At 49.3% G+C, this 19,499-nt stretch overlaps 2 protein-coding genes across 3 annotated transcripts in view; both read left to right on the top strand.

Moving 5' to 3' along the window:
* ATF3 (activating transcription factor 3) overlaps positions 1 to 11,836 on the top strand; it is a 51,832-nt gene extending 39,996 nt beyond the window's left edge. The window contains exons 1-4 of one of the 2 annotated variants that reach the window (XM_019635432.1): positions 652 to 784; positions 5,958 to 6,201; positions 9,997 to 10,104; positions 11,286 to 11,836. In XM_019635432.1, coding sequence (XP_019490977.1) covers positions 5,962 to 6,201; positions 9,997 to 10,104; positions 11,286 to 11,483 — 546 coding nt within the window. In that variant the 5' untranslated portion in view covers positions 652 to 784; positions 5,958 to 5,961 and the 3' untranslated portion in view covers positions 11,484 to 11,836. Of the gene's footprint in view, positions 1 to 651; positions 785 to 5,957; positions 6,202 to 9,996; positions 10,105 to 11,285 lie in introns of those variants that run through there. The other variant, XM_019635431.1, reaches the window with a different exon arrangement.
* Positions 11,837 to 15,769: 3,933 nt separating this feature from the next.
* On the top strand, positions 15,770 to 17,512 carry GARIN4 (golgi associated RAB2 interactor family member 4). The gene has a single exon (XM_019635456.1). The coding sequence runs from the start codon at positions 15,770 to 15,772 to the stop codon at positions 17,510 to 17,512; it is 1,743 nt and encodes a 580-aa protein (XP_019491001.1).
* The last annotated feature ends 1,987 nt before the right edge of the window (positions 17,513 to 19,499 follow it).

Below are 19,499 nucleotides of genomic sequence, written 5' to 3'. Positions count from 1 at the left end.
GCTAGTAACCAGTCCCGAGACCCCTGCGCCCACCCCCGACCCAGGTTCCCAGCTTCCTGCTTGGAAAGAACTCTGGCTCAATATTTCCCAGCCACCGCTGTTTCTCGGAGCTTCAGAAAGTTTTTCGCAAAGAACTCACTTTCTCTTTTGACTTGGGGCGCGAAAGGTTCCTGGTGACGGAGAGGTGGGGCTCCCGCTTCTCTGCCGGGCTGGGAACACTGCTCCTCTCCGCCCTCATCTCTTTCTTACCCCGCTGGGAGCGGGCGTGGGAAGGTGGGTGCGCGGGGATGTCCGAGGCTCTCCCTCCTGCTCGCTGTCCGGTCCATCCCTCGCCTGGTGCCGGGGCACTACCACTGCTGAGCCCAGCCTTCCCGAGGTCCCGCAGAGGGGCGCGGAGGCTGGGGGCTCGCCGAAGGGCTGTCCCAGGGGCCGGACGGAATGAATGGGGACTGGACAGGCGAACCCGGACCACGGGAGCGGCCGCTGGGAGTCGCCCTGCGCACCCGGGAGCGCCCGGCAGCAGGACAGCGCAGGGAGCCGGGCGCGAAAAAGTTCGTTGGGATAAGTTTAGAAGTGGCCAGCGCTCGCGTAGCTAGCTGTCTTGAGGCGGAAGACGTAGAGGGCTCCGGCACAGGCTGGTTTTGGACTCCTGGGCCTGAGATTTCTTGTCCCAAGTCTCTCACGCTTTTCTCTCTTTATCTGTGATTCTGGCTCGTCTTCCTCTGGCGCGTTCGCGGATTTCTCTGCTTTTGGTGCATGGAGACCCGCTGTGGGGGAAGCAAAGGTGGGAAGCCAGTTCAGATAATTGAGAGAATGGCTTTATGGTCTAGTAGTCAGGACCCTGAGAGCATATACTACACTTGAAGTCCTTGAGCCTCAGTATCCCTGGCTGGAAAATGTGGGCACATAGGCACTATTGACTGGCTCCTCTGCCGGTTTGCCGTCACGAGGTGGTGGTTGGACCAGATAAGCGTTAAGGTCTTGTATGGGTCAGAAGGTTTTCAGATTCTAGAGTGGTGTAATTGAAAGCAAAGGGACCAGTGAGGGGACTTGAATCTTAACTGAGGAGGGTTTCTATCTAATGTCACTGACTAGCCTCTGAGGCAGCGGGGGAAAGGGGACTTCAATGTGGGCACCTCTTCCGTTCCCAACTTTCCATTGGATTGGTTCTCCTTCTCTGCTCCCCATACCCCATTTTCACCTCATCTACTTATTTTCTTTCCTCCTAAGCACTTTCTTTAATTTCATTGCCTAGATCACATATGGTTCCTTACAAGTAAAGGAGTTGTTAAACCCTAATGGAGCCCCAAAAAAAGGGGGGGGCTGCCGCGGCAGGTGCCATGGCCCATACTGGGAGCCTATAGTGCTGCCTGCCACACCTCCCAAGGCGCCTGTTTCGGTGTGGGTGACAGTCACATCTGTTTGGGGCCCCTGTCTCCCCAACTTTAAATGAAGGAGAAATTGATATTACTGTCCCCTTGTTTTGCATTTAGCATTTGTTGTAGAATAATGCTACAACATATAGTTCCAGACAAAGACTGGGGTGGGGGTGGGTTTTGCAGTTGTTACTGTCCGGCTGGTTTCAGAGATAATGTGGCAGGTAACACTCCAGGCCCACAGAGTGCATAAGACACAGCACCCAGTCCAGTACCTGTGGCAGCTATCCCAGCCTTTATCTTTCCTGTCTTAACCCCAGCCTTCTCTCTCTCTCCCTCCCGGCCCTTTCTCTCCCTTGTTCTCTTTCTTCTGTTCTCCTTCCATGTTTAGCCCTGTCAAAGCCTCCTGTGTGGTGGGTACCAGGTTACTTGACTGCTGACCCCTTTCTACCTGGCCGGTGCTTGTTCTCCATCTGCCTTGTTGTTTGGATCTCTGGTGGCGATGGAGGACAATGAGCAGCTGGTGGGTGCTCAGCAGCTTGGCCTGGGCTGGACCACTCACCAGTTTTATGCCCTTGGGCAAGTCACTTTACCGTCATGGACTTCATTTTACTCTATTACAAATGAAGACCTGACCTAGATGATTCTAATATTGGGTGTTCTATCCCATTCGGAAAAGCCAAGGATTTCTTCCTTTTTCACATTGGCTGGGCTTGGAGCAGGATCAGTGGCTTCAAGTGTTAGCTGCCCTGGGGAGGAGGAAGTACACAGCCAGGACACCACAGAAACCAGAAATGGTTTCATGAGTGAGAACTAGTTATTTCTTAAGACCAGTGGAGACAAGCTGGGGCCAGCAAATAGAAGGGTGGAATTGACCTGGGGTGTCAGGAGCCTGGAGGTCAACCAAAGTGCAAAAGAAGCTGTGCCTGACTTGAATTTCTTCAGGGTTCCATTAATTCCTGATGACTGGGGCTAAACGCCATTGACAATAATGTTATGAGTTCTACCTGAAAGGGGGAAAGTGTAATTACAGTAGTAATGACCACCCAGGATGTGTGTAAACACACCTTCATGAATCTCAGCCCTGTGAGTGAACGGGGGTGGGGGTGGGGGCAGGCGGTATCGGTCTCATTTCACAGACGAGGAGACAGAGGCCCGGAAAGTATGAGTGACTTGCCGGTGGGTACTCAGTTTGTGAGTGGCAGTGACAGGGCTGGAAGCATCGGCTCTGAGCCTGAAGCCCAGCCTTACACCTCCAACCTTTGAGTGGGTTGGGAGAAAGACCAAGATAGGAAGTTAGCAAAAGACCAATATTGGCTCCCACGGTAAGACGTCGTATGAGCAGTGCTTAGTGGAAAGAAATGAAAATTAAAAGTGAAAATTCAACGCAATTGTTCATAGCTACTAGGAAATAAAATCTAGGAGCTGAATTTCCAGTTAAAGAAACACGAGTAAGTTTCACTTTCTTGAAAGTGATGAAACTTCCAATGATGTGACATGATTTCTGATCAAAGATAATGAAGCAGAAGCAAAATGTTCTTTGTAGCAAGTCTGGGCAATCTTAAGATCAATGCAGAAAGTCAACTCAGAAAATCCCAAATAGATATAGATAGATAGATAGATATTGATATCGATATAGATATATTCTTTTTTCAGTGAGGGGGATGTTAGAGATTCTCAACTTTTGGAAAAAATTGTCTGAAGGTTTAATTTCATTTTCCTTGTAGGGACAATACCTTAAGAAAATTGAGTAAAGAACTAACTAGAAAGCATCTTAAGAAACTATGCTTTAGCACAATGCAGGGAAAGCCCAGAGCTCTGCAGATACCAACTACTTTACTTTCTGAAAGGCTTTTAACATTTTTACAACCCATTTCCGTCCCCAAATAAGCCCACCCAATGCTTTTCAGAAAAAAACATTCCACACTGCTGACATTCTTCGGTTTCTTTCATCAGGACTGATGATTTTACACTAAGAAAGAAAGAAAAAGAAAATCCCAAACAGCAGACTCCCAAGCCTTGAGAGCTCATTAATAAACTTAGTAGGGTGGTGAAATGGAACTACAATGAACTGCTGTGGAATTCAAACCCCCCATGTAGAAGGGGGAACTGTCTTGTCCTCCAAACAACAGCCAGCCCGGTGATAGCTCTGAATTCCATTCCTGAAACTACTAGATTCTTAATGAAGTTGGAAAGGGAGGGAAAACATGAATGTATGGGAGAATCTTAAGCCTCTGTCTATAGAAACCTGATTTGTCAGCGTTTATCACCTGCCAGAGAAAAGTACCCTCCCAGCATCCTTAGATTGTAGGATTAAACTGATAGAAGAATATCAGTCCTGACTCATGCATGACCCAGGGCTTTAGGAAGACAGTTAGATACATTTCCTGGTTTTCTTTGAATAGTCAGTGGTGGCATTCATTGGCCTGGAATACTTGCCTCCAACAGTGTATCTCTGATCTTAAAGGGGAAATAGAGGTCAGGGTGTTTCTATTCAGAAGCGTTTGAGCTCAGAGTGAGTGACCAGCGCCCCTCCCACCCGGACCTCACAGAACCTCAGTCAGAGAACTAACCCTGTGGAGAGAGATCCCTGGGAGGTTCAGGAAGAGCATACCTCCTGGCTGCATTATGTCTTCCAGGCCTTATTCATGTATTATTTCATCAATTCCTTGCACAACTCTACGAGAAAACAGGGTGATTGTTATTAGCTTTCCTCTACAGAGGAGAAAGAAGGCCTTGGGAGGTATAATGATGACACATGACTGTGAGGGGCTCAAACCTTGATCTTCTGGCCCCAGTCTTGGAATTTTGTGGATAGAAATTCCCACTTATGCATATTCCAGAATGCCGGTAGCAGCCTGAGTGTACACCTGACTTAAAGAAATCAGCAGTTCATTACCTAGAGTTCAAGTTTTCCCTGTGGTGCTGTGCTTAGTCTCTCTCCATCACTTCAGTCCAGGACTCCCACCCGCTCCCATGCCTGCTCTCCCCTCAGCGCCCCCCCCCCCAAGAAAAGTTTGCTGTTTTTTGTTTTTGCAATGTGCAGTAAGATTCTGTATTCTATAGGTTAAGGCCATGAGACCTGGCGTCAAACCTGATTCCAAATCCTGATTCTGCTTCACACTTAACTATGGCTTGATGCAAATTATTTAGTTAGTGTAAACCTCAGTTACCCTATCTATAAAATGGGGCTAGGACTTAACTCACCGATTTCTCCTGAGGATTAAATGAGATACTGCACATAAGATTTCTGGTAGGAAGGAGGCACTCCTTAAATGTTAGCGATTTGCTAACGGTCTTCCTGTCTGGCTGGACTTGGCTAAAGACTGCAGGTCCCCAGGTGGAGAGGGGCGCTCCAGAGGACCCCCTACCTTGACAGTCCCCACACTCATTGCCCCTGGATAACTGGCTGTGGCGATGTGGGGGCGGGGGTGGGGTGGGGTGGGGACAACCACTGCTGGAGGGAGTATGTGGCAAGGAGATTTCTAGGGGGCTGCTCCAAATTGGGACCCTGAAATGATTACTGTTTTTACCCTGTGTTTTCCTGTGGCCTCTCTGCATGCCCTGGCTGTAGAATGATGGAGTTAGATGGACCTCAGAAGCCATTTGCTTTGACGGCCGCTTCCCCATTTCACGTATTCAGTCAGGCAATCTGTAGCAGTCAGCAGGCATTGGCCGCAGCCGGGGCCCGGCACTGGGCCAGGCTCTGGGCCAGAGCGACTGGAGACCCAGTCCCAGTGCTGCGGAAGCTCTCAGCCATTTGCCAGATGCAGACTGAGACTCAGATAGCTCAGGTCACACTGCTCCTTAGTGCCAGAGCCAGTCCCAGGTCCCCTTTAGACCCCGACCAAGCCTCTCCAGGCAGCACAGGGCTGAACAAGACCTCCAGACATGGTCCAAATTCTTAGCCCCTCACTTTTCTTGATTCTGAGGTCTTTGCTTCGCCAACCTCAGCTTTACAAAGGGGCTACTGGTCCCTTGTGACCTGACTTCCCATCCCCCAGCCCCTGCCAAGGACTGGCTCAAAGAAACACACCTGCTATGGTTACCACCCTCACTCTCAGTTACTTGGATCTAACTTCCCGAGGGAAAAGCATCAGAGACATATTTGCTAAACTCAGGGGTTCCCCACTCCTTGCTTTACTTCCACTCATTGACAGATCCAACTTGATATTAGATGCCTCCCAAGTTCCTTTTTGAAAAAGATACTGGAAATGGGGTTGCATAATAGTTTCACGTTTCTTCTTCTTTTTTTTTTTTTATGTTCTTCCTCTTTCGGAACTGTTTGAGGCTATATTTGCATATATGCACATCAGCCAAAACTAATGCTTTTATGAATTCAAAATAGTCTGAAACGCCACCTCTGATAAACTTAGGCATTTTATCCACATCACTGAGCTGTGTATTTTAAGAACCTGTTTTACTCAAGCTGAGGGTGGCATGAAGTGAAAACAAAACAGAGCCAAGTGCTGACGGGACTTTCCCCTGGGAGTGGGGGCTCGGGTTGGAGGTCGCAGGTGTGGGGGGACTTGGTCTCATTCCCCCAAATCCCTGAAAGTTTGGTTTCAATGTGTCTTTCAGCAAAATGATGCTTCAACACCCAGGCCAGGTCTCAGCCTCGGAAGTCAGTGCCTCAGCCATCGTCCCCTGCCTGTCCCCTCCTGGGTCACTGATGTTTGAGGACTTTGCTAACTTGACACCCTTTGTCAAGGAAGAGCTGAGGTTCGCCATCCAGAACAAGCACCTCTGCCACCGGATGTCCTCTGCACTGGAGTCAGTCACTGTCAGCAGCAGACCTCTCGAGATGTCAGTCACGAAAGTCCAGGTAGGTTCCACCACTGGCGCCGGTCCTTTCAGCGCTTCTTTATTGCACGCCTGCACACCTGTCACGTGCTGGGCATGCTTGAGGCAGGGAACTGCAGCGTGAATAAAACAACCACTGCCCTCGGGAATCTTACTTTCTACTGGGAAGAGACAGATAATACACAAAAGAAGTAAATACAGACTGTGAGAGACAGGGGGCAAAGGAGAAAAATAAAGCAGCAAAGGGGAACAGAGTGGAGCAAAGAGGTGGGGATGCTGTTTAAAATCAGGAGGTCGGAATGCTTCACCGACAGAATGGCCTTTGAGCAGAGACTCTAAGGAGGGAGAGGCACGGGGCCATCTGGGTACCTGGAGAAAGAGCAAGAACAGGGGCATCGAGTGGGGAATGTGCTTGGTGCCTACAGGGAGTAGCAAGGTGGGCCACGTGGGGCTGGGAGTGAGGTTGGAGCCGAGGTAATTGGCGGGGGGCAGATCATACTGGGTCTTACAGACTATTATAAAGATATGGCCATTTACTCAGAGTGAGTTAGGAAGCCACGGGAGGGTTTCTGAGCAGAGGAGTGACATGGTCTTATGGTTATAAACGGTCACCCTGGCTGTCATGTTAAGCATGGGTGGTAGGGACAGGAGCAGAAGCAGACGGCAGAAACGAGACTGTCGCAGTGACCCAGGTGTGCAAAGGAGGGTCTGCATCAGCATGGGAGCCATGAGGGGCTGAGAAGTGGTCGGTGTCTGGATCTGTCTTGAAGGTAAAGCTGATTGACTGACAGATTGGACGTGGGGTATGGCTCCGAGTGGAGGAGGACTCAAGGGTGGCTCCAAAATGTCTGGCCTGGTCAACTGTAAGGATGGAGCGCCCACATGCTGCTGAGATTGGGGTTGTAGGGGGTTGGGTAGGGCCACAAAGGAGTCCATCCTTTTCCATGACTCACTGGCAGGGTGGAAGAGGCGGTGGGCTATGTGGGTCTGGAGTCCCGAGATATACAGTTGGACGTATGCATATGGATGTAACTTAAAGCCATGAGCCTGTGTGAGATCACCTTCCATGTCTAATCATTTTGAAGAAGCACCAAGTATTTCCTTTCATCACTGCAAGGACCCAGGTGGCCAGTCTGTGGAGCAAGGACCGGCCAGCCATGCTTACAGCTGTGTGTAATGCTCACAGCCTTGGTACCAGGTTCTGTTCCAAGTTCACTTCTGTCTCTGACACTTGTACTCCTCCCCACTCGGCAACGTTTTATAAGACCCCTGGAGTGTAACAGACATGGTGAGAAGTCTGGGAAGTGATTGCTGATGGTGCTGTGGTGGCTCAAGGACTTCAGAGCTGAGGTCTTGGCTATTTTGTTGGCCGTTTCCACATGGGTGCAAGATGGGAGTGTGTCAGGCTTACTCAACTAACATGGACATTGCATTTGGGCAAGGAGTAGTGGAACTGGCCGAAAAGGAACTGAGTTTTAAAGGAAGTTGGTTAAGACTCTATGATTCTATAAAGGGGGATAGGGGTAATGATGACTCCACTATAGGGCTGATCTAAGGGTTACTGAGATTCCATTTGTTAAGGGTCTAGCAGAGGACCTGGCTGATAGCTCAGTGACTGGTATCAGGGACGACTGTGTGACTGTGTGATGCTAGATCCATAAGGCATCATTAGGGGCATTGGCTGGGGCTCATTAACCTCAGGAGAGATCATCGGCACCCAGTCCAATACTGGGCAGTGCAGGGTGGATCATGGGACACTCTGGGAATTTTTATTTTTATTTTCTAATTAAATATCTTGAGATAACAGGATGCAATGGAAGTAGTAGGATCCCCATTAGAAGGAAGGAGAGCTTTTGGAAGGCTATCGGAGGGTTCTCCAGAGAAAGAAGCAGGCAGGCTGCTTTGTGGAAACACTCCCAACCCATCTGTTATTCGGTGTTCACTGATGTTAGCTCAGCTTAAGTAGATTTTCCTACCGGGAAGAGAATGACCTCCTTGACTATCCTGGTCTTCTTGGTTTCTGGAATTCTCAGTTTAAAATGAGACGTTGAGCCTGTGAAACCCATAGGCATCCTGTGTGTTTGGGCAGCATGAGCCTGTTCCCCGGATCCCAGTCACCTCTGGGACGGCAACCTGGTGGAGGGAACGAGGCAGCAGCGACCAGGAGAGGACGCAGGACAAGAGCCAAAGGCTTGGGTTCGCATCCAGGTTTTGTAGCCTCCTGGTTTGCCGACCATGAGCTGGCGATCCCTGGGCACCACCACTACTGGCCACTGTTACTATGACTAATACATCAGTATTTATTTGTCGGTTGCATTCATTTCCACATTAGTAAACTGAGGGGATTGAATTAAATGGGCTTTAGAGAGACTTTTCCATCTCTGCCAGCGTGTGACTCAGATTCGCTCCACTTTCCAGGACTTCCTCATGTGAGAAAAGCCTGAACCCTCTCCCACCTATCCAAAAATACCTGTAGGGCTGTAAAGGAAATACCAGAGTTGTGAGTTCTTGATGAAGACACTGATGGTAAAGTTAAACGCTTACCTAGTACTGACAATAAGCTGAATGCTGTGCAAAGCATTTTACATATATATTCACTAATTTGAACCTCATCACAACTCTATTAGAGGAGATTATTGATCCTGTTTTACAAATGAGGAAACGGAGGCTCTGCAGGGCATGGTAACTTGGCCCAGGTCTCACAGGTGCTGAAGCTGGGATTCAGAGGCAATTTAGTCTAAACCCATAGGTCTGCCTGTGTGGTTCCGAGATCCAGGATGTGAAAAGGGGAATTTCTCTCATCATCTCTCCCCCTTGGGCTTTATTTCTCTTCATTGCAAGACCTTCCATCTCAGTCCAAGCAAAGTCAGTGTCATTTAATCCAAAAGGACTAGCGATGAGTGGGACGTGAGGTGATTATGGCATGCCAGGATCCCTTTGGTTTGGGGTGTGGCTCCCACACCCTTTCCCACTGTCCAGAGCAGTGATAAGTGACATGGCAAGGTCTGATCTTAGCGGCATAAACCATCACCCGCTCAGCCCACCGTGGCTGGACTCTGGCCTCTAAGCCCGGTCCAGCAGCCAAACCTTGCTGATTCCCCATCAGTCCTCAGATAAAATCAGGGTCAGAGTGAACTTCCAGAGGACCAGATCCTAAGACAGGGACCGAGTTTTGTTCTCTGAGGAGCCCCGGGGCTGTCTCCGAGTGGGGCACAGAGGAGATCAGTGTTTAATTGGAAGATGAATCAATGGATGGCTCTAGGAACGGGCTTGGGTCCCTCTTCTCCAGGAGCTGCACACGCTTCTCCTGAATTCAGGAAGGAGATGCTGTGAGGCTCCAGGTGAGGACAGTGCTGAATGCGGCTGCCCTTGGGTCTTGAATCAAAAGAAGAGTTGGGGGAAAGGGTGGCTGGGTGATGTTCTTGAGGTCATTCCCACTTCAAGGGGAAAGGACACATTTACCAAATCGTATGTTTCCTTCTCTAAATTATTACTGTTATTACCAATAGTTATCAGTTTGAATATCAAACTCTTAATTTCAAGATCCGAATGCATTTTTAAAATCGGCTAAATTTTAATTGACCAACACTGCCCACATACTTTTTAACTAACAGTTCTTTGATTTTCATCACTCATCCTTAGGGTGGATGTGGGCCGTGAGATTTCAGGCAGAAGTCTGGGGCTGTCTTCCTTCCAGGTCCTTGAGCATTAGGGCTGCCCTGATTTGCCAGTTTGTGCTGCAATAAAAGGCGCAGCGTGTTTGAGGCGGGTTGCATTTCTTGCCTCCCGTTAAGCGCGTACCTCTTGAATTTTATAGGTAGCCCCTGAAGAAGATGAAAGGAAAAAGAGGCGACGGGAAAGAAATAAGATCGCAGCTGCCAAGTGCCGAAATAAGAAGAAGGAGAAGACGGAGTGTCTACAAAAGGTGAGTGCCTTCTCACCCCTCCCTCTCACGCTCATGCCTGCTCCCCACCAACCCCCTGTCGCCATTAGAAGGGGAGTTAAAACGCCCCCTGCCCGGAAGTGTATTCCCAAGAAGGATATCTACCTGGGAAGCCTAAATGCCAGTGGCTGAATGAGGAGGGAACGAAACTGTTAGCAGGATGAATGTGACTCGGGATGTATACAAAGCAGGTGTGTGAAGTAAAAACCACAGCAGTCTCTGCCAGTCCGTACACGTCCAGCGGCTTCTAGCCTACAGGACATGTCATCCCAGTTAAAGAGGCTTCATTTACTCATTTTCCTAAGAAAAGGAAGCTGCCAGCTTTCATTTGGCTCACTATGAAAAGCCTTTAATTAATCTCTTGAAACAAGTTATTTCCTTAATCCACAAGCAGTGGGCACCCTCTCTTGGTGTTCCTGGGGAGCCCTTCACTCTGCAGCCCTTCTCCTTGCCTTGCCCCATAGCCTGAGCTCCTGGCTGCGTTCAGCCAGCTCCCCTTCCTGAAGGGAAAGGCACCTGGGGCAGGCGGGGCGGCCCGTGGTGCAGTCTTTCCGGTGATTATGTCCCTTCCCCGAGGGGTGCACAGGCCAGGGCAGAGTCTCCACGCAGGTTCCACAGGCCCTCCCCCCACCACCAGCCCCAAGGTTTTTCTTTTGATGGCTTTAGGGAGCCAGTGAGAGTTCAGACATTTTGTATGTTGCCCTATATATTCCTTCTGGGGAGATGAGCTTCTCTGTGAAATGAGTGACTCACAAAAGCCTAAGCACCATGAGTCTGGATTTCTCCCCAGCCCCCAAGGCCCTTGCAGCTCCCAAGGACCTGCACACGGGCTGTTGGACTCAGGCAAAGGGGTTCTCTGAGCTGTAGGTTTTACTGCAGCTTCATTACTATTAGTCACAACCTACCTCGACCTTGAGTGGGAAACTCAAAGGCATCTCTGGAGAAGCCTCCAAGTTCAAAGGCTTCTCCAGGGTCTGGATTCTCCCAAACCTAATGCTGCCATCCCGGTTTTGTGGGGCACTCTAACGTGGGGCCCACAGCACTCCTCTGTAGGCCATTCCCAGCTTGATGAGCCCCGATGTGTCCCAGGTGCCATGCTGTGGCCATGCCCTCCTTGCTGGACCTTGGCTCCATTCCTAACAACTCTGTTGCTTGTCCCCCAGGAGTCAGAGAAGCTGGAGAGTGTGAATGCTGAACTGAAGGCCCAAATTGAGGAGCTCAAGAACGAGAAGCAGCATTTGATATACATGCTCAACCTTCATCGGCCCACGTGCATTGTCCGGGCTCAGAACGGGAGGACTCCAGAAGATGAGAGAAACCTTTTTATCCAACAGATAAAAGAAGGAACCTTGCAGAGCTAAGCAGCTGTGGTCTGGGGGCACCTGGGGAGTCCTCATCGAATCGTCCTTCTACATCCAAAACCCTGCAGCTTTGGAGATCTGACTTCCTGTGCACCTCTCGAATCCCAGCAGCAAAGAACCATGGAGGCGGGAGGGCTCAGTGACTCAGCTGGGCCTCTCCACTCTGCCCCAGAGTGGACTTCGGACCAGAACAAGGGCATTTTTTGCCTCAACTCCAGGATTAAGGCCTTCACATAATGGCCATTCTTGGGTTGTCCTGATGGCCCCTGGTTAGGGTCCTGCCTGCCTTCATCTGGATTCTACCAAAACCAGGACTCCCACCATCAGGATTCATGCAAAAGAAGTGTCTGTACCTTGGGTGGGTGGGTGGGGCCGCCTGCTCCGCTGCCACTGCCCCGGTCACTTGTAGGGGGCGTGGAGTGAGAATGGCATTTCGCAAAGTTGTGCAATGGCCAGGGTTGTGCTTCTAGCAAATGCGCTGTTATGTACAGGACACACTGCGTGCAAGGCGTTTGTTTTATAACTGGGCTTTGTGCTCTCCTGATGTTTGTTCCAACAACACTGGTGTGATTTTGTCGTGACTTTCCTCAGATCTGTTTCGGAGAGTTTGGGGGAGCTATCACCATGTGTAGCGTCTTACAAAATGTTTCCTGGAGCTTGTCAGCTCCAGGAAAACAGAATTCTGCCGGCCAGCAGTGCAGTTTTGTGCCAACAGAGAAGGCCTCCCTTCCCTTGGCACCCAGGCATTAATGCAAAATTCAAGGGCACCACGGCAAGTCCTCTGTTGCAAACGCAGTTATAATGTCACAGGAAGAAAGCAGAAAGTCTACCTTCCAAAGGTTAGGACTCTGCTCAACGACTTAGGTCCGGTGTTATTTCTAGGTGGGAAGAGCCAAAGAATATTTCATTTTCCTTTACTTGCAGCTGAAAACCACTTTCAGTGGAGACAGGTTTGAGGCAAGGGGATGCCTAGGCTTTAGCATTATTGGATGTTAATAGCATTGTTTTTGTCATGCAGATGTTTGTAGGAATCTGGCCCAGAGCAGCTGCAGCTGTGAGAGGTCCTTCACAGTGGCTGCGAGGATTCTGGCTACTGCCTGTTTCAATGCTGATGTTTCTGTGAAATCCTCAGTGTTTCAACCTACTCGGTAGTATCATTACAATTTTGCATAAGAGAAAAATGTTACTTATTTATCCTAGTATTCCTAACCTGTCCATATAATAAATATTGGAACCAAGATACGATAAATGTAAGTGTTGTGCTGGTTTCTGTTCTTTTTAATGGGTTGATGGTTGAGATCTAGTCACTTCCAATCCCTTTCCTCTCCCTGGGCTTAGTGGGGGGGGGGGCAGGTATTTAGCTTTGAATATTCTCCAAGTGGGAGTTGAGGCAGTTGACTTTCAACCCTGTTCCTCAGTCTGTGGCATCTGATGCTCGATTTCTCATTAACAAACCCTGGAACACAGCACCAAGTCAATCCTTTAGACCAACTGTTTGGTGTTAAGAGAGAATTTTGACATAAAATCTGAATTGCTGAATATCTCACCTAGCAGTTTCTCTGAATGTACATACACCTCAACATACACCTATTGTTCAACTTGAGCCATGGACACCCGACATTGCCACAGAACCCTTGAAGTATCCCCTTGAATGTATTATGATATCCAAGCGTGTGTCTCATGGTTGCAAAAAAAAATGTATTTCAAATATCAGAAAAGAATGGGGAGGATGGGGAGGAAGAGGTGTGAAAATTCAAAGAAAACTCTTCCACCTCATTTTCTGGACTTTCCAGAGCACGTGATTCCTTAGGTCTGTAGCAGAACCGGGCTCCCTTGCTCTTGGCCGGTACACATATCTAACACTCACAGGCTAGAAATAAAAACTGGCTCCCCTGCTATACCAATGCTGTTCTTCAGAGAGATGGTGGCTTCATTAAATATTAAGATTTGTGCACACGAATGGTGCCTGCTCCTTTGAACTTGTGTACAGTTCCTTTAAACTATCACCTGTGACACAGGTGTCCTAATTTTGCTGCTTTAATTGCATATCAGGGGTAGTTCCTAATCTGTAAAGAGCCATCTGGTGGAAGTACCATTCACCCCTTCCTTAAGGAGATCATCTTTTCCTTATCCTGATGGAAGAGGAAAAAACTCCTTGCATTTAACCTCTGGTTGTGCGCATAGGTGCCAACAATTGTTAAGCTGCCGTAGACGACAATGGATTGGAGCGGAAGGAAGAAGGGGTTGGTGGCTATGGCAAGAAAAATTGATCTGAGAAATGCACTGTACGTGGTTAATGGGACTGTAAGTTCTTTAAACAAATGCATTAAAAATAGTTCTGTTTTCTGTAGTCAAGTTTATGTTTTAATACTTTAATAATAAAAAAAAAAGGATGAATATGTACTTACCCTCAAGTCGTTTAGTTCATCTTGTTTTACATTCGACGGAGAGGGAAGGTTCGGGGTGTCTGGGAGGATAAACTTGGATGGGACCTCAGCCAGAATCAGGCACGAAGGCTGACAATCAATGTCTTCATTGGGCTGCCTCTGTGGTTATGTCACACTGACAAGGTATGGGAGGCTCACCCTCCCTCCTCTCTCCTGTCCTCATCCTGTCCCCACCACCTTTCCCTGAGATCTGGCCTGACACCTGTTTCAGCGTAAAGAGCTTCAAATGGTTCTGGCCCAGGAGAGGGGTTATGGAACTGAAACTTGCCCTTCCTGCCAAGAGCTAAAATGCTGAGTATTTCCCATCTTTATCCTAATTTCTCCCCATGGGCTTTGAACAAACCCAAACTGAAACCAAGCCGTCTTATTTCTTCCCCATCCCACGCCATACTGTTTGGTTGTATTCAAGCAGTTTCTCTGTGGAGTGAACAGTGTTTTTGTGGATCTGCCCGAGGTAAAACCTCAGTGGAGGCCAGATTTGCCCATTAACAAACCCTTCTATCTTCTCTAATCCCAGAAGCTTCTTTCTGTCTTATCAAAAACTGCTCCCGGGAAGGAATTCACATCAAGACATAAAGGGCCAGTTGAGGACTAATGCCTGGAATGGAAGCTTCCATCTCAGGTTGCCCCACCACCACCATTTCACTGGGGTGTTAAGAGAGAATAACTAGGTTTCCACACACAAACCATTTGCACAAGTGTAATGGGGAAGGGGAACTGAGGTTGGTCCCTAGATCATTGAATTCCCAACTTGGGCCATCCACTGTCTTGGGTTCTCTCCATAACATACATGCACACATAGAATTCATTATGCAACTTTTGATGATGCACAAAATGGGTCTTCTGGATGAAGGTAGTTAAATCCGTCCAGTTTGAAAACATTTGGTTGGCCTGAGCATTCTGTGTGAGGCAATGTACTGCAGTGGTTCAGAACAAAACCTTTGGAATCAGCTAGACCTGCCTTCAAATCCTGCCTCTATCACATTGGTTTTGTGAATTTAGGGAAGTGATACAACCTCAATTTCTTCACCTGTAAAACGAGGATGGTAGCAACATACCATACTCAATGGATTCTTATGATCCTGTGTGAAGAACGTAGCATAGTATCTAGAGGAAGCGATTTTTAATGTTATCATTAAAGGTCACTAACGTCAACATTTACTGAGATTTTATAAAAGGACGGGCTAGGGGACCAAGACTGTCAACTCTAGGTTATTTGAGAAACGTAAACCATAAGCTCAAATGGTTCAAATTTATCCCATCATCTTATGTTCCTATAGACTGTGTCCACTTTTTATTGTGGTACCCACTTGAGTCCCTGGCAGGGTGGGCCTGTCCTCTGTGGGGACAGTGGGGGTGTTTCAGGGGATGATGGTGACCCTAAACTGAGGGGGCAGCTGGGGGATGAGAACAAAGGGCTGTGTCACAGTAACAGGTCACAAAGGGCAGCAGAGGATAAATATGGCTGTGCAGGGGGTTTAGGCTGAGAGAGTGGAGTTCACAGCCTCTCAGGGAAATAAAAAATCAGAGGCAGAGGTGAGGTGAGGCAGAAGGGGAGCTCACTCTGCAATCTCTACATCCTTGAAGAGGTTCAGTCTGGGGTCCAGGCTCCCTCCAGCATATCACGGCAATCACCTGTGCCCCCATCCCCACCCCGGCTCTGGGATGCTGTGAGTCAAAGGGATTGCCCGTGGGGTGGGGTGGGGTTGAGAGACCAGCCACAGAGCCATCTGTGTGACACAGGAGCACTGCTGCTCCCTCTTCTGACAACGCGGCCAAGAAAGAGAAGACCCAGGGACCCGCCTTGCCAGCACTGTTTGTCATGATAAAAACGCAGCCATGAACAACAGTGTGTCTCTGTTACCGTATTACACGTCCCAGAGCAGCTCCGGTGTGAGCATGTTCAATACCACCATGGGGAAACTACAGCGACAGCTGTACAAGGGAGAATATGACATCTTCAAGTACGCACCTATATTTGAGAGCGACTTTATCCAGATCACCAGAAAGGGAGAAGTGATGGATGTGCACAACCGCGCCGGCGCGGTGACCGTGGGCATCGCGTCCACCAGCCCCATCCTCCCACTACCAGATGTCATGCTGCTGGCCCGACCGGCTGCCGGCGGTGAAAAGCGTGCTGGGCGTGGCCAGGTCACCAAGAGGAAACGCCGCAAGGCTGCGAAGACCTTAGAACTCACCAGGCTCCTTCCCTTGAAGTTCGTGCGGATCTCCATTCACGACCATGAGAAGCAACAGCTGCGTCTGAGGTTTGCCACTGGCCGTTCCTGCTACCTGCAGCTGTGTCCCCCTCTGGATGAGCAGGAAGACCTCTTTGCCTATTGGGAAAATGTCATTTACCTTCTGCGACCACCCCTGGAAGTTAACAGCGGTACCTACGCCACTCCTGCCGAGGACATGACAAGCATGCCTGTGTTTGAGGAAGAGGACGGGAGTTGTCCATCAGCAGCCGATTTCCAGGGGGAAGAGGGTCAGGACCAGGTGAGCATCAGAAGCCTCTACGTGATCTCTGAGGTGGCTGGGGCCACCTCTGCAGCTTTTGCTGGTGGGGAGAGGACCCTATACGACTCCCCCAAACCCACTGCCATACCCGATGCAGCCACCCCACACACAAAACCTACAGAGCTTGACAAAGTGTCAGCAGCAGGGGTGGCAGCAGGCGCTTTGAGTGTGGCAACAGCCGAGTGTGCTGCCCCTGAACAGCTAAGCGTGGCCATAGCAGGGGCAGCTACCAAGGGTCCACGAGGAAGTAAAACCAGCATAGCCATTGCGGGCGCTGCCAACATGTCCTTGAAGAGCACTAAAATGGCCTTGGCAGGTGCTGCAAACAAGTCCTCAGGGTGTCCTTCCAGCACTAGCCTCTCTCCAGAGGCCAGCATGGTCGCTGCAACTGCAAAAGCAGAACCTACCAGCAAGACTGTGGGAGAAATAGCTGATGGTGCAGCCGCAGGACCTCACATCTCCACCTTGCCCAGGGAAGGCCGTGTTAGTGAACAGGCTAGAAGGCGGCAGCGAGTGTCCCCAGCCAGGGCAGAAGCTCGCAAGAGCAGAAGGGACATGAGGGAGCGGAGGGAAAAGGAGAGAACTCTCAGGAGTTCCCATCAGCGCAGGACAACTGGAAGCCAACACAAGGCAGAGGGGGACAAGATAGTCCCAAACCCACCTGGCCGGTCCTTAGCCAGACAGGGAGATGACAAAATGGAGAAAGGCCACAGCAGCCCAGGGGGCGGCAGGCGTGTCACCACGCACAAAGGCATCAGCCATGCCCCCATCACCAAGGAGTCCAGGGCCTCTCACAAATTGGGGAGGAGCTCTACAACAAGTTCATGTTCCACACCCAAGAAGCTCAACAGGATCAGCTCTTTCTTGAGGAACATCAAAGCCAATCTTACTACTACAAAACCAGTGGCCCCACCACACAATAAGGATGTGGACATCTTGACTGAGACAATGGAGAAAACCAGCACGGAGGCCATCGTAGAGATAGCACCGAGTGGCCAGGGGCTACAGATGGTTGATAGTGTGACATCTGAGACCATGGAGACCGTGACCTTTGAAGCCTAGTACTATGACCCAGAGCTGGGAGCTGCAGAAGAGACCAGGGCTCAGGGAAGCATCCCTGGAGAGCCTATTCCAGCTTTCCTGACTGCAGTTTCAATAAAGAGCGGTACAATCTGATAACGGCATGCTGTATTCTGTCTGAATGTCTAGAACCTGTAGCCCAGCAGTGACCTCACAGTGGATTCTGTGCTGCAGCCTGAGACCCTCATGTCCAGGCACGAGCAGCCCAACCTCCCCCGTACTCAGCAGAGCCAATAGGAGGGCCCCATCTTGCCTCGACTCCTTCTGACCTTGTTCCCCAGGTCCAAGGCCTGGGGAGCTCTACCACCGCCATCTCCCTATCCCTCATAAATGTTTGTTCTTCCCGAAGGTTCACAGACAGAGCAAACACAGGACTTACATCCCCTCAGGCTGTTCAGGGAAGGGAGGGGGGAGTGGCAGCATTTGCTGGCAATTGGAACCAGGAGGACTCTTGTCTAGACGTAGCAGCTCCATTCTTAGGTATACACCTTGGAGAAACACATCTAGGAGACAGCTGTGAGAATGCTTCCAGCAAAAATAATGGAATAGCAAAACACTAGAAACAGCCCAAATTTCTCACACTAGCATTGATAATACAGTAAGAGAGGAAAAGAGTGGGATATTCCATAGTGAAAACTGAATGGCAGCTACACACATGAGCACAGATAAACGTCTCGTAACATTTTTAAAAACAAGTCAGAATAGGGTATCATTCCCCCTAGAGAACAGCTCAAAAACAAGACCAAACAATACACTGCATAGGATACATGTTTGCTAAATGTAGACAAAAATAGTAAACACACAAAATTCAGCACAATAGTTTCCTCTAGGGTGGAAAGTTAAGAGATCAAGTTGGTGAGCACCAGGCTTTCAGTGCTGTTGGTAATTGTTCTATTTCTTAAGGAAGGTGGTGGGTATTTTTTTTTTCACATTTTAATATCTGAAATTAGAGGTACAATCACCATGGCGGTTGTGATGAAGTTATTGCCTCAGAGATACCTTAGGCAATGTCTATCCCTATATTTCCACTCTGATGTATGCACAAAAGTGATATGTCTGAAAGTTCTAGTCCCTTGAAATTACATTTTTTCTAGGTAAATTATTACAAGAGCCCTTATTTGGTTATTAGGAAAAGAAAGAATGATATCCCCATTCTACAGATGGGAACACTGAGGCTCAAAGAAGGTAACTTGCTACAGTCACACTGTGGGACTTTCGCTTCTGCTCACTTCTTCATCCACAGCCCTGTCTCAGGCACGGGGAGGAGGCAGAGCAAACAAGCCTAAGGAGACTGGGCCAGCACAAGAACCTGAGGCATCAGCATTCTTACCAGCACATTCCAAAACTCTACAAAGATGAGCACCAAATTTACTGGACTGAGGGGACAGGGAGGCGCGGTTGCTAGGGAGCCACTGTGAGTTCCTTTGTGAGCTCCAGTGAGCTCACAGCCCTTAGTTGGCCTTATCTCAAGAGCATCCAGACCACCCTTGAGCTGTGTCTGGCTCCCAGGCTTCTGTCCCCAGCCTCTGACACGACCTACATTGCAGCCATAAACAAACCTCCCGCCTGGAATTCCAGGGCCCACTCCTGACTGGCGCTGCCTCTCTCTCTGCAGCCCAGTCCTCCTCCCCCAGCTGCTAATTAAACTTTGGAAAGCCAGGCCCAGAATGGTTTCTCTATACCAAATCTTCAAGAACTTCCTTCTGCTGGGGTTCCAAAAACAAATCCTTAAACCTCACATGAAGGAGGTGATGAGTTAGGTCTCAGCATCCTTGTTGTTTGGACCTTCACAGTTTGTGACTTTCACAGGCCTCATCATGGGGGTGGGGAGAGGTCTCCCCCATCGGGAGAGGGAATGGTGGGCAAGGGGTGGGCCACTGCTGAAGCCAACATCCACTGTTTCCTCTGGCAAAGCAAGTTCCTGACCCCAGGGAGGAGAATTACCGGAGTGAGTCAAGTTATTCTTAAG

Source organism: Hipposideros armiger, unplaced genomic scaffold (assembly GCF_001890085.2).
Source record: "Hipposideros armiger isolate ML-2016 unplaced genomic scaffold, ASM189008v1 scaffold_22, whole genome shotgun sequence".
Taxonomy (NCBI): Eukaryota; Metazoa; Chordata; class Mammalia; order Chiroptera; family Hipposideridae; genus Hipposideros; species Hipposideros armiger.
This window is presented reverse-complemented; position numbering and strand designations above follow the sequence as displayed.